Source organism: Notolepis coatsorum (genome assembly GCF_963971535.1).
Source record: "Notolepis coatsorum genome assembly, chromosome: 4".
Taxonomy (NCBI): Eukaryota; Metazoa; Chordata; class Actinopteri; order Aulopiformes; family Paralepididae; genus Notolepis; species Notolepis coatsorum.
In genome coordinates this window covers 182,001,812-182,019,575 of record NC_140168.1, presented here as the reverse complement: position 1 = coordinate 182,019,575, position 17,764 = coordinate 182,001,812, and the positions used below count along the sequence as shown (strand labels likewise).

At 45.7% G+C, this 17,764-nt stretch overlaps 1 protein-coding gene across 1 annotated transcript in view; it reads left to right on the top strand.

The window, feature by feature from the left end:
• Positions 1–17,764, top strand: part of slc7a7 (solute carrier family 7 member 7) — a 36,776-nt gene that overhangs the window by 4,114 nt on the left and 14,898 nt on the right. The window contains exons 3-5 of the mRNA XM_084312395.1: positions 6,580–6,705; positions 8,881–9,025; positions 14,136–14,259. Coding sequence (XP_084168521.1) covers positions 6,580–6,705; positions 8,881–9,025; positions 14,136–14,259 — 395 coding nt within the window. The remainder of the gene's footprint in view (positions 1–6,579; positions 6,706–8,880; positions 9,026–14,135; positions 14,260–17,764) is intronic.

Below are 17,764 nucleotides of genomic sequence, written 5' to 3'. Positions count from 1 at the left end.
TGAGGGGCTAACGAGGACTGTTGCCTCCAAGCAGGAACCCAAGCTAAACATGGCTGCTGCCAGCGGGGAGCTTCTAAAAAAAATATAAATAAAAAGATTCTAGACTCACTCGCAGCTGGCGGAGATAGGTTCCATTCTGGGAATCCGCAGCTAAATTCACAAAAAAAGGACGTATTCTCTAAGAGTGAAAGAAGATGAGTTTAACAGAAAACGGGGGAAATGGACTAGGTTTAGAAATAAAGAAAAATGTATTGACGATCATCTAAATTATCTAACTAAAAAAGGAAAGAGTCTCTGTCTGTCTGTCTCTGTCTCAGGAACCGTTCATCCCATCAACCTCACACTCAGCGGGTGTATTGCTGAGGACCCAAGGGAGAGCAGTGTTGAATTAGGTGCCATTCGGCCAGATGGTGGCACTATAACAAACAAACGTAAATTTTTGGACTGTAACTTTTTAACAGTTTTCTTTCCTTAGTAGAAAGCTAGCCTAGATTAGCACAAATGAATGGAAGCGGATATGGACCACTAGCCTAGCTGTTGTCCAAAAACACCTCTCCTGGAGATTTAAGCTAGGCTAGTGGTCCGTATCCGCTTCCATTAATTTGTGCTAAGCTAGGCTAGCTTTCTACTGAACGCCCAAAAAGGACATTGGTATCTATCTTCTTGTCTGTTCCTTTAAACTCCCAGTCAGCGACATCAAACCAAAAGGAAGGGAATAAGGAAGTGACATTCTGGAACGCAACTCAACCCACAGAGATTCACGAGACAAAACGGTCTCACATCACATCTGGTCCATATTTTAAATCTAGTCAGTCGGTCAGTCAGTCTGCGAAAACCTCCCATACCCGAGCTCAAGATCCAGAGCCTCCCACCGGTCTAGCCTTCCACTGTCAACATGCCACGCCCGGCCTTCTGTGCGGGCAAGGCCCGACTCTCCGTCGCTTATCCCCCCCGCTCGCCTCCGTCCGGACCGCTCCCGACGTGTTGTTGTTCGAAACGGACTTCCCGCGGAGAGCGGACTTGTTATGATCCGCCCTGAGAGCAGAGGGCGCCTGGATGTTATGGTTCCTTACTGAACAGAGGTGTCCTCTGTGTGAGAGGTGATGTTGTGGTGGTCAACGCAGAGGACAGTGATATCATCACTGTTTTGATCCCGCCCCCTAGACGCGTGGCGTCCCACAGAGCAGCGACCATTTAAAAAAAAAAATTGTATTATCTTTTTTCCCCCTCCTTTTTTCCGATTTTTCTCCCATCCCACTGTTAGTCGTTATGCCAATTCCCAACCCCCTTCCTGGTTGTTGCGCACCCCCCCTACTGTTGGTCCGGGAGGCCGGAGACTGTCGCATGCTTTCCTCCGACACATGTGCAGCCAGCCGGCAGCCAGCCTGACAGCGCAGATTCTCACCGGGAGAGTGTAACGTGTGGGAGGCCGCACTACCTCCCTCCAGATCCTACCCTCGCTGTGCAGGCGCCCCGACCGAACTGTAGGGGTCGCTGTCCACAACGCCCAGGACCCACCCACGGCTTCCCTCCCCCTAACTCAGCCAAACGAGTTAGTATAGCGATCAGCCCAAGCCAAGGCAATGCTGACTCTCCGGGAGTCGAGGCCGAACCATTTAAAAAGAAATTGAAACACAATAGGCTGTGGAAACTCCCATTTGATGAGACCTTTGTCTCAGGGATCCCCCATCTGAGAAGATTGTTGTCGTTATGTATGATTCCAGAGTTCAGAGTTCCATAACTGTCTATAGACCAGTTTGCTGTCTACAAACATACTGTGTTCGAGCCAATCAGCAACACCAACTGAGTCATGTGACCAAGTTGCTCCCTTACCTGCGCAAAAAAAATTACTACGGGGCTCTATGGAGAAACCATGGCACTCCCCTGACTAAAAGTTGTTTCAAACTAAAACGTCTGGATGTCATTTAGCCTAATCAGCATGGCTGTGAGTGTGAGTCTTTCACCTTTTACATATCTAGCTTTGGCATGGGTTGATTGTTTAGATCGCTAGCATGGCTAAAAATGCAAATATATATATATTTGTTTATCAACTTTTTCTCCTCCTTTTTCTGTGATTTTTCTCCCCATCCCAATTTACCTCTCGTGCCAATTCTCCCTCCCCTGTCCTGATCGTTGCTCGCATGTGCCCCCCACTGGCCGGTTGTAGGGAGGATAGAAGCCTTGCATCACATGTCCCCTCCGATACATGTGGAGGCCCAAGGACCTCTGGGCATCCCCAGACGCCTCGCTGAGAACCATTGACGTGGAGGTGGGGGGAGGTGACAGTGTCTTTTGCGTAGGGAGGTAATAGCAGTATCTTACCTCAAGTGTGTTTTCAAGTGTGTTTTTTTGGCATAGGAGCACGTACTTGAGGCAGTGATATCATATATAGAGTGTTGATATGGATATATGGAGTGTTGATATGAGGTTAACACTATTCACATACTATCTGCATGTTTGCAGGGGATTTCTTTTAAGTCTGTGTTAGCATGACTGATGGTTAGCATGACTGATGGTTAGCATGACTGATGGTTAGCATGACTGATGAATGATTAGCATGACTGATGGTTAGCATGACTGATGGTTAGCATGACTGATGGTTAGCATGACTGATGGTTAGCTTTTATTTATATATTTTATTTTACCTTTATTTAACCAGGCAGGTCAATTAAGAACAAAATATTATTTACAAGGAGGTTTGGCGAGAGGACAAAAGGACAAAAGTCATGGTTAGCATGACTGATGGTGTAATGGGAAAATATTTATTTTTGTATTTGCCCTTTAATCCTGCTCAGAAAATGTCTACGGTGCATGATAGGTCTACTTTTTTCGTGGATAGTAGTATACATTTCCGTCTTCATATTTGAAAAATAATAATAATTGTGCATTGATTGATTGATTGATTGATTGATTGATTGATTGAAAATGAACAGATTGCAGAATGGGTACAATACAGTACGGCTCAATACACACAATTGTTAAAGGGATGCAGACCAGAGAAAGACTTTCATCTTGTTTACATCAGGGTCCCCCATTTTCAATTCATCATTCATCAATTCATCATATTCATTCATTCAATTCACCAATTCATCATAATTCATCACCATTTGATGCTTATCTTCATTTTTTAATATTGGAATGACCTTTGCCGACTTCATATTATTAGGAAAAACACCTCTTTGAAAAGACTGATTGCATCAAATCCCCATTTCCTCAAATCAATCTAATATGCGTTCCGATGCTGGGATCATCCCTATGTTCCCCGGGTCCTATGTTCCCCGGGTTCTATGTTCCCCGCTTTGATTGATTAATAGATTGAACATTTTATTAATTTTTATTATTTTATTAATTATTAATGTCCGCCTTGTTTCGAACGGTTAAGCTTAGGCCCTCTTTCGAACTGGTTAAGGTTAGAGTTTGGAATCAGGGCTGGTGGTCTAAAATTTTCAATCAATCAATCAATCAAAGTGGGGAACATAGAACCCGGGGAACATAGGACCCGGGAAAACATAGACATGCTCCCCCAATGCTTTGCTAACACATAGCCTAGTAGTTCTTCACTAGTTCAGAAGTACAGGTACTTATAGTTACTTAGTGCTGCTGTAACATGTAACCTGGCCTTGCTCACTTTGATCACCAGTAATATAGAATAGAATAGAAGTACCTTACACACGCCAGTCACACCCATGAAATCTTTGACTGTGTGTGTGTGTGTGTGTGTGTGTGTATTAGCCTACTATCTCCACGTTAATGGACACGGAGGGAACAAACAAGCTGATAAGAGCCCAAAGAGAGATAAGTTGTAGAGTAGAGGGGTCAGCATGAAAACATGATTTCTTAAGACCTCAGATGCAGCTTACAGTATGAAGGACAACAGGGAACCATTGACCGCATTCACCCGGCGGCCATTTTGAGGGTGGAACGGAATCCCAACCTGAGCGTGACACAAGAGCAAAATGGCCACTGTGAATAACATGGTCAACTGGATGGATCAGCGATCTGACTCGTTCAGTCGGTGTGTCGGCGCCACAAACAGGGGTGTAGCTCCAGATTCTGGGCCCCATGAAAGAATGTATTTGTAGGACCCCAGTGAATGCTTGCGCGAGCAGAATTTTTTTGGCAATTTTTTTATTGATGAAAACGCATAATATGGTTTTTACCTATACATTCGGATCAGCAGTTCAGCACCTGCACTGTTGGTGGGTGAGCCTAGTAAAGGATGTCGCATTGCGTTCATCTTCAATGAATGGACCAATGCAATAGTCTACCAAAGCCCCCCCTCTCTCTCTATATATCTCACACACACACACACACACACACACACACACACACATACACACACACACACACACACACACACACACACACACACACACACACACACACACACACACACACACACACACACACTTCAGAAACAAACATAGTATCAATGAGAGCATCAATAATACACCTGAGTGATGTCTAGTAAAAAAAAAGAAAAAAAGAAAAAAAAATGTTGGGGCCCCCCCTCAGTGCTGGGCCCTTGGAATCATCCTAAGCTACCCCCCCCCAGCTACGCCCCTGGCGCCACACTACCGCGTCTGTTCAGTTGTAACCATGAGATTCAGACAAGGGATTTCCTCTAACCTTGATTGAATGAACAAATGAAAGCAACGTGTGAATTTTGGTTTGTATTTCACTAGTCGAATAGGTGGTGGTGATGAAGCAGGTTTACTCATCATAGGCGTAGATTTAGGGAGGGTTGCTTCTCAATATTGAGAAGAGGTACATTTGTGTTCCCCCAAAAAGAAAAAATCTAATATCAAAGACAAAACATTTGAAAACAATACAGAATGCCTGAGAGCCTTACTACATTATATTCTATAATATGAATGTTGTCACTTCCTAAGTAAATAAATAAAGACATTTCCACCATAGATTAGAGAGAGAGATATAGTATACGGCATCTGTCACTCCATATATGGAAAGTTTGATTGATTGATGCCCCGCCTCCTAAACCGGAAGCCCACCTCCTAAACCGGAAGTCCCGCCTCCCCTGAAAGGGGCGGTGCTTAGGGTCATAAAGCATCTCAAAAGGGGCGGGGCATCAATCAATCAAACTTTCCATATATGGAGTGACAGATGCCGTATACTATATCTCTCTCTTGGATTGATGCAGAAAAGGCACAAATCGGTGCATAAAAGTACACCAGAATGCAGGAAATAAAGTGTTTGACGCTCAAAATGTTCAGGGGGAGGAGCCTCAGACCCCCCCCCCCCACGTTGAAACCAAACCTACGTCATACAGATCATAGAAACAGTGCAACCTTGTGTGACCTTGTGTAAACTTGAGTAAGTATGTGGGGCTAGTCTTGTTAATTGAGCAGTGGTGGAAAGTAATTACTCGAGTGTTTTTACTCAAGTGCTGCACTTGTGCCTTACTTGAGTATTTCCATTTCAAAGGAAATATTGTACTCTTCCACGCCGCTACATTTATCCAAACCCATCAGTTACTAGTTACTTTTAAGGAAATTATTTTGTGTACAAAACATGGCGCACATTGATGAGAATGATGTACTTTCATATTTCAAACCGGCCAACTTCAAGAGGACGTGATCAGAGCCAGAATAACTAGACCACATGCCACCTTTATCATAAACATTAGAGGTCAGTGGATCAAGCAATGCTCCCGAGCAATGAACCACAAGAATGTCATATAAAATATGTACTTCTACTTTTGATACTTAAGTACATGAAATCCTTATCTACTTTACTTTCTGTGTGCTGCACCTCTCCTCCTTTTCTCTGACTTCCACACCGTGTGTGTGTGTGTGTGTGTGTGTGTGTGTGTGTGTGTGTGTGTGTGTGTGTGTGTGTGTTTGTGGACTTGTATGCTGCACACTCAGCTGTTTCCCAGTTTGAAAAACAACAGGCCGGTCTGCTTGAGTCAGCAGCACCGTTTCCTTAAACCAGGCAGTCTCACACATGGAAACATGTTGGCACACACATGCACACACACACAACACACACACAATGTACAATAAATTTGGCCTCGCAAGCCACACCAATCACATTGTGAAATCTGAGATTTGTCTGGCTTGCGAGTCTAGTATAAATTTACTGACAAAACAACTGTTCAAGGGAGATATTAGGCTTACTAGGCTTCAGGTCAAGGGAGATATTAGGCTTACTATTCTTCAGGTCAAGGGAGATATTAGGCTTACTAGGCTTCAGGTCAAGTGTGATATTAGGCTTACTAGGCTTTAGGTAAAAGGAGATATTAGGCTTACTAGGCTTCAGGTCAAAGGCGATATTAGGCTTACTAGGCTTCAGGCTGAAGGAGATATTAGGCTTACTAGGCTTCAGGTCAAGCGTGATATTAGGCTTACTAGGCTTCAGGTCAAGCGTGATATTAGGCATACTAGGCTTCAGGCTGAAGGAGATATTAGGCTTCAGGCCAAGCGTGATATTAGGCTTACTAGGTTTCGCCTTCAAGTCAAGTGAGATATTAGGCTTACTAGGCTTCAGGCAGGGGACGACTCCGCTATGTGAATGTGTTTGAGTATGTCTAAGTGTATCCGTCTGTTCCTCTTGTAGGTTTGCTGACCTTCGTGAACTGTGCCTATGTGAAGTGGGGCACCAGAGTCCAGGACTTCTTCACGTACGTCAAGGTCATCGCTCTCATCGCTGTCATCATCACTGGCCTGGTGAAAATCGGACAAGGTACCGGTGCCGCCACGTCCAACACGACACTCGTTTCATCCAATGCTGCTCACAGATAAACTCCCCCTCCCCCCCGAAGATTTTCGATCGCTTGGAGCCAGGGCCAAGTGGGCTTGAACCACACAAACAATTCTGTTGGAATATGCACGTAATTTAGCAGTTGAGTCTACATGGTTTGACACGGCGGTGAGGACCTTGTAGACTCATCCACTAAGTGACATGCTTTATTCCAACAGTGTGAGTTATACATGGTTGACTCTACGCGGTCCACATTTCAAATTACTTAAAATCTCATACGAATTTAATTGTGAGAATTTAACATTCAAATGATTAATTATGATGGCCGCTTATGACGACTAAATGACGTACTTATCCCAACGTAGTTGTGTGTGTGTGTTCTTACACAACGCATCTTTGATTGACATGCCATCTTTGACACTTCGGGTTGGAGGCTCACTGAAAAATAGGGCGGGGTTTGAGATAAGGTCAACTTTGACCCTGATGTGTATGTGTGTAGTTGTGGAACCGGACTCATCGATTATATCGTAGATGGATCTTCTGATCAAATAGGTTTAATAGTCAAAACAATTAATACAAATGACATGTAGGTTAAATGAGCTTTGGCTGAGAGGAGTGCTCTCCTCTGGCCAGCTAGGAGACACTGAAGAAGAGGAGTGCTCTCCTCTGGCCAGCTAGGAGACACTGAAGAAGAGGACTGCTCTCCTCTGGCCAGCTAGGAGACACTAAAGAAGAGGAGTGCTCTCCTCTGGCCAGCTAGGAGACACTAAAGAAGAGGAGTGCTCTCCTCTGGCCAGCTAGGAGACACTGAAAAAGAGGAGTGCTCTCCTCTGGCCAGCTAGGAGACACTGAAGAAGAGGAGTGCTCTCCTCTGGCCAGCTAGGAGACACTGAAGAAGAGGAGTGCTCTCCTCTGGCCAGCTAGGAGACACTGAAGAAGAGGAGTGCTCTCCTCTGGCCAGCTAGGAGACACTGAAGAAGAGGAGTGCTCTCCTCTGGCCAGCTAGGAGACACTGAAGAAGAGGAGTGCTCTCCTCTGGCCAGCTAGGAGACACTGAGGAAGAGGAGTGCTCTCCTCTGGCCAGCTAGGAGACACTGAAGAAGAGGAGTGCTCTCCTCTGGCCAGCTAGGAGACACTGAAGAAGAGGAGTGCTCTCCTCTGGCCAGCTAGGAGACACTGAAGAAGAGGAGTGCTCTCCTCTGGCCAGCTAGGAGACACTGAAGAAGAGGAGTGCTCTCCTCTGGCCAGCTAGGAGACACTGAAGAAGAGGAGTGCTCTCCTCTGGCCAGCTAGGAGACACTGAGGAAGAGGAGTGCTCTCCTCTGGCCAGCTAGGAGACACTGAAGAAGAGGCGTGCTCTCCTCTGGCCAGCTAGGAGACACTGAAGAAGAGGAGTGCTCTCCTCTGGCCAGCTAGGAGACACTGAAGAAGAGGAGTGCTCTCCTCTGGCCAGCTAGGAGACACTGAAGAAGAGGAGTGCTCTCCTCTGGCCAGCTAGGAGACACTGAAGAAGAGGCGGAGACACTTGATCTTAAGTATAGAGAGGGAGTGGCGGTCGGATGGCGTAGCAGAGATTGCGCTCGTCACCAATGCAAGAGGCTGCGGTCTCGACTCCCGGAGTCAGCATTGCCTGCGGCTTGGGCCGGTCGTCATACTAACTCGTTTGGTTGAGTTAGCGGGAGGGAAGTCGAGGGTGGTAATCTGGCGTTGTGGACAGCGACGCCTACAGGTCAGGTCTGGGCGCCTGCTCAGCGAAAGGCAGGAAATGGTGAAGGCAGCGTGACCTCCCATGCGTTGCGCTTCACCAATGAGAGTCCTCACTGCCAGGTGAAAAAATAGCCACTGGCTGTCTCCACATGTGTCGGAGGAAGCGTGTGGTAGGCTTCAGGGTTCCCTTGTACCGACCAGTAGGAGGAACATGCGCACAACAACCAGGTAGGGGAGGGGGGGAATTGGCATAACAACTAAAATTGGGATGGGGAGAAAAATAGAAAAATCAGGCGGAGAAAAAGAGGATAAAAAAAAAAGTATAGAGAGGGGTGGGGGCTGTAGCCTTTGGCCTCTCAGCTAGGTGTGAACTAAGCTATTTGGGATATAAACCAAAAGGGACTCCTCAACAATGTATTAATGTCTCTTCCTCCCCTTGCATGTACTTAGGTTACACCCAAAACTTCGAGGACATGTTCGAGGGCTCGTCCCGGGACCCCGGACACATCGCCCTGGCCCTGTACTCTGCTCTGTTCTCCTACTCCGGGTGGGACACCCTCAACTTCGTCACGGAGGAGATCAAGAACCCAGAGAGGTGAGGAAGAGGAGGCTGTGGATGTCGTGAGAGATCAGGCGATGGGACAGATTCACTCTCAACTCAAATCAATTCTCTTGCAAGCCAAATCATGACTGAACAAGAGAAGACCCGCCTAACAGTGGTGGGGAGCTCCCCATATTATGAGCTGTTCTGGTCGGTCACAACTAGTGCCGTGAACCCCATAACAGGCTACAGTCTCATGTAGGGCTGGGAGGTCTACTGACTATGAAGGTAAATCGTTATGGATCCATGCAAATGTATGGATTTTCACTATACCATCGTCCACAATATATATATTATTGATAACCCCTGGTGATATGCTGGCTCTCGCTGCCTATCTATCTATACGTTTGGGTTGTGGTGGCCATTGGGGGCCATGTGGTAGGGTATGTAGCAATGGCATTGTCAATACCTGGAGCTCACATTTGAACCATTTCCTCCTGCACCCACACCCCTTACCCTAAACCGGGTTCATATCCTACTCCCTACCCCTACACCCCTTACCCTAAACTGGGTTCATATCTTATTCCCTACCCCTACACCCCTTACCCTAAACTGGGTTCATATCCTATTCCCTACCGCTACACCCCTTACCCTAAACCGGGTTCATATCTTATTCCCTACCGCTACACCCCTTACCCTAAACCGGGTTCATATCTTATTCCCTACCGCTACACCCCTTACCCTAAACCGGGTTCATATCCTATTCCCTACCGCTACGCCCCTTACCCTAAACCGGGTTCATATCTTATTCCCTACCGCTACACCCCTTACCCTAAACCGGGTTCATATCTTATTCCCTACCGCTACACCCCTTACCCTAAACCGGGTTCATATCCTATCCCCTACCCCTACACCCCTTACCCTAAACCAGGTTCATATCCTATCCCCTACCCCTACACCCCTACCCCTAAACCAGGTTCATATCCTATCCCCTACCCCTACACCCCTTACCCTAAACCAGGTTCATATCCTATCCCCTACCCCTACACCAGGTTCATATCCTATCCCCTACCCCTACACCAGGTTCATATCCTATCCCCTACCCCTACACCAGGTTCATATCCTATCCCCTACCCCCTAAACCAGGTTCATATCCTACTCCCTACCCCTACACCAGGTTCATATCCTATCCCCTACCCCTACACCAGGTTCATATCCTATCCCCTACCCCTACACCAGGTTCATATCCTATCCCCTACCCCTACACCAGGTTCATATCCTATCCCCTACCCCTACACCAGGTTCATATCCTATCCCCTACCCCTACACCAGGTTCATATCCTATCCCCTACCCCTACACCAGGTTCATATCCTATCCCCTACCCCTACACCAGGTTCATATCCTATCCCCTACCCCTACACCAGGTTCATATCCTATCCCCTACCCCCTACACCAGGTTCATATCCTATCCCCTACCCCTACACCAGGTTCATATCCTATCCCCTACCCCTACACCAGGTTCATATCCTACTCCCTACCCCTACACCCCTTACCCTAAACCTGGTTCATATCCTACTCCCTACCCCTACACCCCTTACCCTAAACCTGGTTCATATCCTACTCCCTACCCCTACACCCCTTACCCTAAACTGGGTTTGTATCCTACTAAAGTTACCCAACGTTAGCTTCTAGAAATGGATTTTCTTTTGTCACCATTTCCTCTCATCTGCCATGTTTACAAAAGGTGCAGTTACCTCTCACAGCCACAGGGTGCCAATCTTCCATAGTGCAGCTCTAAGCACAAAATTGCTGTTTACTTACTGATGATAGAACACCCAGTCTAATTTATTTGTCAATATATATTATAGGTTGGATAGAATAACATTTTCATGGCAATTCTTTTTCTTTGAGTTTGAAAGAAAATCCACTTCCTGAATTGATTAAAGTGAAATTGACCGCGGTGAGAATGGGGTCAATTGAATAGAGTTAAGTTGCCAGCCAGGGCGCTGATATGGGGTCAGTTTCTCCCTCTAATGGATGATTGCTAATAGGATTTTCAAAAGGCTGATCCAAAGCCAACTCCATTCTTGAACTTCCGGGGGTTCATACTGGACAAACAATGAAAAGTATTGGGTAAATATTGAATTGAACCTGGCATCCATTTTCTAGCCTTCCCAAACTATAGTATTAACAGTAGTATCTATGTACTGTAAAAGTGTACTTTAAAAGTGTACTTAAAATGACCACGGGAAGAACCACCCTAAAATAGAATTCATTATTATGTTATTTCTATAATACTATGTACATGAACATAAGTCTCTTCATAAGAGGTAGTGTGTGGTGTCTGCCTGGATTCACACAGCCAAACACTGATCATATGAAGCAAGACTAGACATGTGATTGGATCACAAGCCTCTCCCACAGTTCTCAGGCAGATTATGTGACAAACAACCCCCCCCCCCCCTTTAATTGTGGCGGCACGGTGGTGTAGTGGTTAACACTGTCGCCTCACAGCAAGAAGGTCCAGGGTTCGATTCCCGCTTGGGGACCAGGTTTCCATGATGCCAGGTACCCAGGTGGGTGATCTCCCAGGCCTTTCTGTGTGGAGTTTGCATGTTCTCCCCGTGTTCGCAAGGGTTTCCCCCCCGATAAGATAAACCCAATGGAAAAACATGCACAACAACAGATCGCTAACGCTGTGGCGTCCTTGACGAAGACGGGCAGGAGCAGTTGGATTGGTCCCCGGGGCGCGGCTCACATTGACGCCCTATCTGCTCCCGGCTGCCCATGGGGAGAAGGACGACGGGATGGGTCAAGTGCAGAGACTCAATCGCATCTGCGACTGAGAAAAAGACAATGCATGTGTGTGTGTGTGTGTATATCCCGGTGTGTGTGCCGCTCCAATTGCATGTCCAGTTCGTTGCATGCCGAATAAAGACCCCCTAAAGAGGTCCTGCATTATTATTATTATTATAATTGTGAGAATTTAACATTCAAATGATTCATTATGATGGCCGCTTATGACGACTAAATGACGTACTTATCCCAACGTAGTTGTGTGTGTGTGTTTTTACACAACGCATCTTTGATTGACACGCCATCTTTGACACTCTTCGGGTTGGAGGCTCACTGAAAAATAGGGCGGGTTTGAGATAAGGTCAACTTTGACCCTGATGTGTATGTGTGTAGTTGTGGAACCGGACTCATCGATTATATCGTAGATGGATCTTCTGATCAAATAGGTTTAATAGTCAAAACAATTAATACAATTGACATGTGGGTTAAATGAGCTTTGGCTGAGAGGAGTGCTCTTCTCTGGCCAGCTAGGAGACACTGAAGAAGAGGAGTGCTCTCCTCTGGCCAGCTAGGAGACACTAAAGAAGAGGAGTGCTCTCCTCTGGCCAGCTAGGAGACACTAAAGAAGAGGAGTGCTCTCCTCTGGCCAGCTAGGAGACACTAAAGAAGAGGAGTGCTCTCCTCTGGCCAGCTAGGAGACACTAAAGAAGAGGAGTGCTCTCCTCTGGCCAGCTAGGAGACACTGAAGAAGAGGAGTGCTCTCCTCTGGCCAGCTAGGAGACACTAAAGAAGAGGAGTGCTCTCCTCTGGCCAGCTAGGAGACACTGAAGAAGAGGAGTGCTCTCCTCTGGCCAGCTAGGAGACACTGAAGAAGAGGAGTGCTCTCCTCTGGCCAGCTAGGAGACACTAAAGAAGAGGAGTGCTCTCCTCTGGCCAGCTAGGAGACACTAAAGAAGAGGAGTGCTCTCCTCTGGCCAGCTAGGAGACACTGAAGAAGAGGAGTGCTCTCCTCTGGCCAGCTAGGAGACACTGAAGAAGAGGAGTGCTCTCCTCTGGCCAGCTAGGAGACACTGAAGAAGAGGAGTGCTCTCCTCTGGCCAGCTAGGAGACACTAAAGAAGAGGAGTGCTCTCCTCTGGCCAGCTAGGAGACACTGAAGAAGAGGAGTGCTCTCCTCTGGCCAGCTAGGAGACACTAAAGAAGAGGAGTGCTCTCCTCTGGCCAGCTAGGAGACACTAAAGAAGAGGAGTGCTCTCCTCTGGCCAGCTAGGAGACACTAAAGAAGAGGAGTGCTCTCCTCTGGCCAGCTAGGAGACACTGAAGAAGAGGAGTGCTCTCCTCTGGCCAGCTAGGAGACACTGAAGAAGAGGAGTGCTCTCCTCTGGCCAGCTAGGAGACACTAAAGAAGAGGCGGAGACACTTGATCTTAAGTATAGAGAGGGAGTGGCGGTCGGATGGCGTAGCAGAGATTCCGCTCGTCACCAATGCAAGAGGCTGCGGTCTCGACTCCCGGAGTCAGCATTGCCTGCGGCTTGGGCCGATCGTCATACTAACTCGTTTGGTTGAGTTAGCGGGAGGGAAGTCGAGGGAAATTCGGCACTACAGATCGCTCACAGTAAACAGTTAACATTTAGGTAGTCTAAGAATAAGAATAAGAATAAAATACGGTCCGGGATACACATTTTCTATGTTATGTATATACATTCTAAAATATAAAATATACAGTCAAAATATACAGAAATATACAGTAAGTGTACAGTAAAAAGTGTAAAATTCTACAGTGTCGGTTTAACACTAAAGTAAAAGTCCAGGAAGATTTTATAGTACTGTCACCCTGTGCTCAGTGAGGCAGTGAGGCACAGTGATGCGTTATAGAGTCTGATGGCTGTCGGAATGAAGGACTTCCTGTGCCGTTCAGTGTTACATCTTGGGAGTAACCGAAAGTAACAGAATGTGTAAGAATTACCGTTATTAATCATTAGGTTTGCACTCATTCCACTGTCATCTCACCATCGACACGTCTAATAACAGAAATGTGATACATGCAACAGGGCTCTAGGGCCTAACATGTGGGGCCCCTGGATCTGTGAACCACTGCGGGGCCCCTGGACACATCTGATTCTTACACAGTACTATATATTTGTCTTGTATGTCATAAATGTCTTGATGAGTTGAAAATGGAGGACCCTGATGTAAACAAGACGAAAGTCATTTTCTGGTCTGCATCCTCTTATCAGTTGTTTGTATTGAGCCGTACTGTATTGTACCCATTCTGCAATCTGTTAATAAAGTTTTCAATCAATCAATCAATGCTCTTAAATTAATATCCGTTTTGTCTCCCCCTCCTGTTGGATTGTGTGAACTGCAGGAATCTGCCGCTGGCCATTGCTATTTCCATGCCCGTAGTGACAGTGATCTACATCCTGACCAACGTGGCTTATTACGCCGTCCTGCCCATTCGGGCCATCCTAGAGAGCGACGCCGTGGCCGTGGTGAGTGATTCTCATCTCCTCCTCCTTCTGTACTTATCCCCATAGATTACCCCTTACTTGTTACTTATGCGTAACACAACTCCAGTGGTGGAAAGTAACTAAGTATTTTTTACTCAAGTACATTTACATTTACATTTAGTCATTTAGCTGACGCTTTTATCCAAAGCGACTTACAAGTTCTGTACGACAAGCCATCAGGAAGGTCACAACTCTATCAGCTGAGCAACAATGTTCATCAAAGTGTTGAGTGCTACAGTGTAGGTTAGTTTATTAGGACAAGTGCATGACAGTACGGTTAGTTAGGGTTAGATTTTTTTTTTTATTGTTTTTATTTTTTAAATTCAGATAATGGTTGAAGAAGTGCGTCTTTAGTCGACGGCGAAAGATTGGACGTGATTCGGCTGTCCTAACTGGGGTGGGTAGTTCATTCCACCATTGTGGGGCAAGGACTGAGAATAGGCGACTTCTCTTTGATGACCCTCGCGGAGCTTGGATAGGAGTAGGTCTGAGGCGGCCAGAAGATGCAGAGCGTAGGGGTCTTGAGGGTGTGTAGTTAGAGACCATTGACCGGAGGTAGGCGGGAGCGGTTCCCTTTGCCGCACGGTATGCTAGGTCGAGGGCCTTGAAGCGGATTCGTGCAGCAATGGGGAGCCAGTGCAGGTCCCTAAGAAGTGGGGTGACATGGGCCGACTTCGGTAGGTTTGAGATCAGGCGGGCCGCTGCGTTCTGAATGAGTTGAAGAGGCTTAGTGGCAGTGGCCGGGAGGCCAGCCTCCTCCTGATGAATTGAAAATGGGGGACCCTGATGTAAACAAGACGAAAGTCTTTCTCTGGTCTGCATCCCCTTAACACTTTGGTTGCCTTGGGTTAAATTAATGATATACCATAGATTGCCAGCGCTATTTGTCTATGGAGAAAGTCCCCTTCTTTGCAGGGCTATAACTTTTTAAATTCTATTGCTACATTGCCATTATTAGGGCCCATTCAAAGTCCTATATGTATTGTTCATTGTGTAGCAACGTTAAACTTTTTCATTCACATATTCATAGTAAAGTATGGTCTAATGTATAAGTATGTTTTCATCTCTTTCTGCAACTTTCTCCAGAACGTGATATATAGCCCCAAATGCATTATATTGATGATGAAATACAGTTTGATGGCAATCAGCGCGATATAAAAAATTCCAACTAGACGTACTTCTAGAAGTTACTACACGTCATCTGATGTTGACCGGATGGGCGAGGGGGCGTTTATAATTCCGTGGGCAGCGTTATACCAATCATCTAATGTGGGTCAAATGTTGATAAAAGCAGTTAGTATCGAAGATGGTAACGTTACACGCTGAAACTCACCCCAGTCTCCGCGCGCCGTTGGGCGATCATCGTCGAGTAGAAATTTTATCATTATGGGATATATTATTACCCGGTCCATCTCCAGCTTGTATAATGGTATATACGTCCAAATCATGTTGTTTATCGAGTTATTGGCAATCGATCGCTATGTAGAGTGACGAGCTAGAGTGCCGGAACCTATACCGAGTGGCCGGAAGTAATAGGGCCGACCAGCAAAACCTCTACTGCGCTTCCTGTTAAGCGGTTGCGCCGATCGGCCACCAGATGGCGCTCCTGAACCGCCAGAGAGCTCAGTGGGTCCTGCTGGTGGATATCAGGCCAGCGGAGGGGGAATATGAATCCGATTCCAGATTTTTGAAATATTGATATAAGGACGCTGTACAGCGTCCCCCGGCAACTTTAGCATGGCCAGCAATGACGCTGTAAAGCGTTTTTAGGCAGTCAAAGTGTTAACAATTGTGTGTATTGAGCTGTACTGTATTGTACCCATTCTGCAATCTGTTAATAAAGTTTTCAATCAATCAATCAATCAGTGCATTGCAGTAGTCGAGGCGGGAGATGACTGTACTTAAGTACATTTTGGAGCTACTTGTACTTTATGTGAGTGTTTTAAGTTTTAAGTCAAGAGGACGTAATCAGAGCAGCATAACTGGACCACATACCACTTTAACATAACCTTTAATCAGAGCAGCATAACTGGACCACATACCACTTTAACATAACCTTTAATCAGAGCAGCATAACTGGACCACATACCACTTTAACATCACCTTTAACCAGAGCAGCATAACTGGACCACATACCACTTTAACATAACCTTTAATCAGATCAGCATAACTGGACCACATACCACTTTAACATTACCTTTAATCAGAGCAGCATAACTGGACCACATACCACTTTAACATAACCTTTAATCAGAGCAGCATAACTGGACCACATACCACTTTAACATAACCTTTAAATCAGAGCAGCATAACTGGACCACATACCACTTTAACATAACCTTTAACCAGAGCAGCATAACTGGACCACATACCACTTTAACATAACCTTTAAATCAGAGCAGCATAACTGGACCACATACCACTTTACCATAACCTTTAAATCAGAGCAGCATAACTGGACCACATACCACTTTAACATAACCTTTAAATCAGAGCAGCATAACTGGACCACATACCACTTTAACATAACCTTTAATCAGAGCAGCATAACTGGACCACATACCACTTTAACATAACCTTTAATCAGAGCAGCATAACTGGACCACATACCACTTTAACATAACCTTTAATCAGAGCAGCATAACTGGACCACATACCACTTTAACATAACCTTTAATCAGAGCAGCATGACTGGACCACATACCACTTTAACATAACCTTTAAATCAGAGCAGCATGACTGGACCACATACCACTTTAACATAACCTTTAACCAGAGCAGCATAACTGGACCACATACAACTTTAACATAACCTTTAAATCAGAGCAGCATAACTGGACCACATACCACTTTAACATAACCTTTAACCAGAGCAGCATGACTGGACCACATACCACTTTAACATAACCTTTAAATCAGAGCAGCATGACTGGACCGCATACCACTTTAACATAACCTTTAACCAGAGCAGCATGACTGGACCACATACCACTTTAACATGACCTTTAATCAGAGCAGCATAACTGGACCACATACCACTTTAACATAACCTTTAATCAGAGCAGTATAACTGGACCACATACCACTTTAACATGACCTTTAATCAGAGCAGCATAACTGGACCACATACCACTTTAACATGACCTTTAATCAGAGCAGCATAACTGGACCACATACCACTTTAAAATAACCTTTAATCAGAGCAGCATAACTGGACCACATACCACTTTAACATAACCTTTAATCAGAGCAGCATAACTGGACCACATACCACTTTAACATAACCTTTAATCAGAGCAGCTGGACCACATACTACTTTAACATAACCTATAGAGGTCAATGGATACACAAACGTCATGTAGAATGTGTACTTTTACTTTAGTTACTTTAAGTAAAAGTAGAGAAGTATTTGCTATTGAATGTACTTAACTAGAATTTGAATGGAGGACTTTTACTTTGACCAGAGTACTTGTTTATCTGAGTATTT